The 4,605-nt window shown below is 41.5% G+C and overlaps 1 protein-coding gene across 1 annotated transcript; it reads right to left on the bottom strand.

The window, feature by feature from the left end:
- Positions 1 to 702: 702 nt before the first annotated feature.
- On the bottom strand, positions 703 to 4,399 carry LOC121422230 (serine/threonine-protein kinase SBK1-like). The gene has a single exon (XM_041617139.1). It carries the CDS (start codon positions 2,737 to 2,739, stop codon positions 1,543 to 1,545), a length of 1,197 nt encoding a protein of 398 aa, XP_041473073.1. The 5' UTR covers positions 2,740 to 4,399; the 3' UTR covers positions 703 to 1,542.
- Positions 4,400 to 4,605: the final 206 nt, after the last annotated feature.

Genomic DNA, 4,605 nt, shown 5'->3' with positions numbered 1-4,605 from the left:
ATATGATGGCGATCACTTGGCGCCCTGTTTATATGAATTTGAGATCAACTCATCTTTTCCAGGGCTTTTCTTGTCGATTTCCTTCATACATCGTAGCTAATCTGTACTTGCACTTGCACCTTGCGATACAAAATTTAGGTTTGGCTTAATCATCAAGTTGAATGATGGTTGAATAGTTAACACTGCAATACTACGCAGACATATATCGTATTGCTCGTAGGGGTGCATTGTTTTATGTCATCTAATATTATCTATTTATGGAATCTCTCACAATTCTTGAATAGTTTGTAATCGTGTAGATGCAAATGATAACAACGACGACGATTATGACAGTGATGTTGGTGGTGATGACGATTCACATTGTATATTTAGAGGGAGCCAGGGACAAAAACTCCCCATCAAAATTAGCAATCAATTCTCTGCCAGTAAACCTTTTATAATAATAATAATATTGCGCATATATAGCGCTTGATACATCGGAACGACGTCTCTAAGCGCTTTACAGACATATTATTACCCCGGTCATCGGATCCTTGCATGCCCGCATACAATGTATGCACCTTCTCCACTCCCTGGGGATCATTCCAACAAGAGTTCCAAGACTCAATTGCCAGGCATACTACATATAGGCTTTCACATCTACCGGGTACCCATTTAACACCTGGGTGGAGAGTAGCAAAGTGGATTAACGCCTTACCAAAGGACGCTAGGCCATGGTGGGATTCAAACACACGACCCTCTGTGATTACAAGGCGAGAGTCAGAACCGCTACAGCACGACGCTTCCACGCTTTTACAATATATTGCATCATTACGACCCCTCCCCATTAATTCCTGCTCATTAAAACTGAGAGGATGTAAAATGACAATTCATCATGATACATAATTCATGCCGATTACACTTGTGAGTTCATCAAAATACCACGTATGACTTACACCAATGGAACTACAAATTAAATATAGTTGTTTACTACACTCATGTCATTGGGTCCTATGTAAAGGAATGAGAAAGTTGGAAGTGACCAACAACAGAGCTACCTAATATTAACAAAACAAAATCTCCATAAAACGTTTGGTATATTTCCTGACATGCGATATCATCTACATAATATTCAGTCTAGGTGGCTAAGTTTTTGTTAGTCTTGAAACATACACGAAACAGTTGAATAGCTGTTGTATGGTGAAAAAAATATTTCCATGGCATAAGAACCTATAGGACTACGCACATATGACTTTGACTGATCTGAAACAGAAACTTATTTCAACTTTAATAACATTAATTTGTTCACACGTGGATCACCTTTTCGTGAGGGATTTAAATGGCGGCGAAACCGTTTTTTTAGGCCTCAACGAATTTTTGAAATGCAACCCAGCCCAACTCTAACTGCCTAATACCGTTTGAAATGCTTCGTAACTATGCGAACCTAAACATGGTTAAAATAAAGTTTTGAAATACCCGAACTGCATTGCACTGTAAGAGATCTACGAAAGTGATTTTGTTTTATTTTGATCGCTTTGGTGAAAATGTTTCAATTATTTGATTTCATGAAGGATCACGTATAGGATTCACACATGTGTCCCGTACCCAGTCTGCTGTCCTCTGCCTTCTTAGATCTTTGTTTGTCCTGGTAACTACACCATGGGCCTCAAGTTTGTCTCGTAGTTCATCCATACACGTCTTGTTGTTATTGCTGTCGTTGCTACCGTTGCCCTCTTTGTCTTCTTTGGCATTGGACGTGATGTTCTGACCTAAAGGTGTTCTCTTCGCTGCTGCTGCACCCGTCCCTGCTCGATTAGGAGGTGATGAAGACGTGGGCTGTTTTAGCCAGGAGTCACCGATATATTTATGAATTTGCGAGACTGAACCTCTTCTCTCAGCTTTAGGTTCCAATAGCTTTCGACAGAGCTTTAAAAGCTTAGGTGTAAAATTACGCCAAGCTGGCGGTGCCACGGTGACCTTCCGCTTTTGCCATCGAGTGAACTCTTCAAAGCAGGAGCTACGAGACGGATCTGAAATCTCCCATGGAAACATTCCCGTAAGGACACAGAACAACATTACGCCAAAGTGCCAAGAATCCTGGCTGGGTTCTAACGCGAAACTCTCGTTCTCCAGGGCCTGGGCGACTTCGGGTGGTGAATACGGGATCGAACGAGCATTTTTTCTAACCAACGATCCCCTCCGTCGGGTCCGACTGAAATCTGAAAGCTTAGCCACTGTAAGGTCTTTGTCGAATAGGAGAACATTCTCAGGTTTGACATCGCCATGAACAAGACGTTTGGAATGCAAGAAAGATAGGGCAGCTGCTACTTGGGCAAGACAAGATTTTACACGTATTTCGTCCAATCCTCTTTGGGGAGGAATCGCTTCCAGGAGGTCCCCATATGGAGCATACTCTTGGAGCATCATATAGGCATCATTAGACTCAAATGTATCAGGAAGTGTAGCGACAACAGCCGCGTGTACCGACAATTCACAGCTAAGTACTATTTCTCGATGAAATTCCTTAAATTTAACAGTGTCCTTCTTGATTTGCTTCAAAGCGTACCTCACTCCTGATCGCTTATCTACTATCAACTCAATCTTTCCGTAATTCCCTTCCTTCAAGACACCAATAGGTGTATACCTTTGTGATCCTGGAAAGGGTGACACTGGTGTCCCCGAGTCCGCTCCACCTGATCCTCCAGTGCTTTCGCTAAGTTTGCGTTGCGCCATAGCACCGCTCCTCTCAACTGAAGGCATTTGTGCGATTTATTCCCACACATTTACAGCGCCCCATTTACTTAATTCTATCTATATTCGTCACAAATGGTGAACACTGAATCCTAGTCGAAAATGATTTCCTGGTGGACTCATCAATTTTTAACAATAACATGTATTGCTCACGCTAATATGGTGTCCTTCGAGACATGCATTAGTCATGATATTCTTCTGACGAATGCCTCAATTGTCAAATTCCTCCCTTAACAACCTCCGCAAAAATATTCCAAAAGCTTCAGGGCATGTCTCTTCTAAGGGTCTATCGCGACGTGGATCCTTCCGTGCATCTCATATATGGGTTTGCTCCCACCACAAGCAATAATAAAAGACAGCTTGGCAGATATTGAAGTCTACACCCCCCTTGGTTGCATCATCTCTTGAAAGGCAGTCGAGTTATTTGCAAATATGGTCATTGGTTGCTTATTGTTTAATCGGTCTTCAAGTATCGGAGATTTCCTTTGAAAATGGCATTGGTAGATAGTACGTCACCTTGAAACAACGTAGTGAAATTAGTTTAATCAAAGGATGAAGGCTATCAGATGCCAACAACTAATTGCCCTGCAATTACAATCTCTTCCCTTCCAACACACGAACACAGTCATGCAGTTCATTCGATTGTATTTGGTTTCGCTTGCTTAAGATGATCAACAATGATAAATCTCTTGTTGTGATGTTGGAAATGCACACAACATAAACTTGGGTAGAAATCTTTCCTATTATTAAAATACATTTCCAGACTCGGGTTATAAACCACGCACACTAGTCCGGAAGACGCATACTTGAGTTGACTTCATTGATTGTAGAGGGTGGTCAAATTGATTACAGTCCTGTATTCCGAGTTGTCCAAAATAAAACACATCACGTCTGTTCAAATGCCTTCAGATTTTCATTGACGGAAGTTTCGGCTAAAGATTATTGATTAGAAATGAAAGTAGCCCGTATTCATACGTCCAGATATCGACAGAATATAATACCACATTCTCAAATACTTTCAGATTACACGTGGTAAAAGAAGACTATATTACTGTTCATAATCATAATAATATTGATGTTTTCATCATTTATTCCTTCATCTTCCACCCGACAAAGATTCGTTGCTTGATCATACAGTTTACCGTACTCTGGATCAGTTAAGATATATTCGCTATTCTCCATAATGCCATTTTTGTGCTTGTGTTTAGTCTTTCTCCTCTCATTCGAAAGTTGAATAATGGAACTTGCACCATGTAACTTAAGTTCTGTGTTAAACCGTACCGTATTTAATGATAAAGCTACCGTCCTCCTGCCGCAAGATGATATTGGAAAGTACTTGGAAGCGATGAGTCGCCCGAGGCTGAGGTACAGCCAGAATAAAGCAAGTTCACTCGTATCGATTGTCTACCCGGATATTGTGAGAGAAAAAAATAATAAATCAACCTCCTTTCTCCTTGGTTAACAGCTTTCCTCAAGTTAAATAAGAAAGTAAACGAATAATGTTTCCATCGAGGGTTATGGTCCTCCCCTAGTACTTCCCGTCTACATACGTTCTATTGGCAGGCCATTTGCTGGATGTAAATAAAAACAGGCAAATCCTTTTCACGCTGTTTGTAAATAGTCGCATAGAGAATTGCACACGCACGATGATATCGACATACGACCAGCATCGGAATGCAGGGCTCGGTGCCTGAGCACGTTAGTGACACTGTCCTCGATATGAGGGCAGATGTTTCAGAGCTCGAGGTTGTGCCCCTCCCACGTCTTACCCCTCATTTAATCCGAGTGATTCTTCACTAAGGGGATTCCTTCTCCCCCTCCTGTCGCGTGTCTTCTTGCTTTCTCCTCATCTCTCTTTTTTTCTCTCTATATTGG

This window comes from Lytechinus variegatus, chromosome 10 (assembly GCF_018143015.1).
Source record: "Lytechinus variegatus isolate NC3 chromosome 10, Lvar_3.0, whole genome shotgun sequence".
Classification (NCBI taxonomy): domain Eukaryota; kingdom Metazoa; phylum Echinodermata; class Echinoidea; order Temnopleuroida; family Toxopneustidae; genus Lytechinus; species Lytechinus variegatus.
The sequence above is the reverse complement of the archived record's forward strand: the minus strand, read 5'-3'. Positions and strand labels throughout refer to the sequence as shown.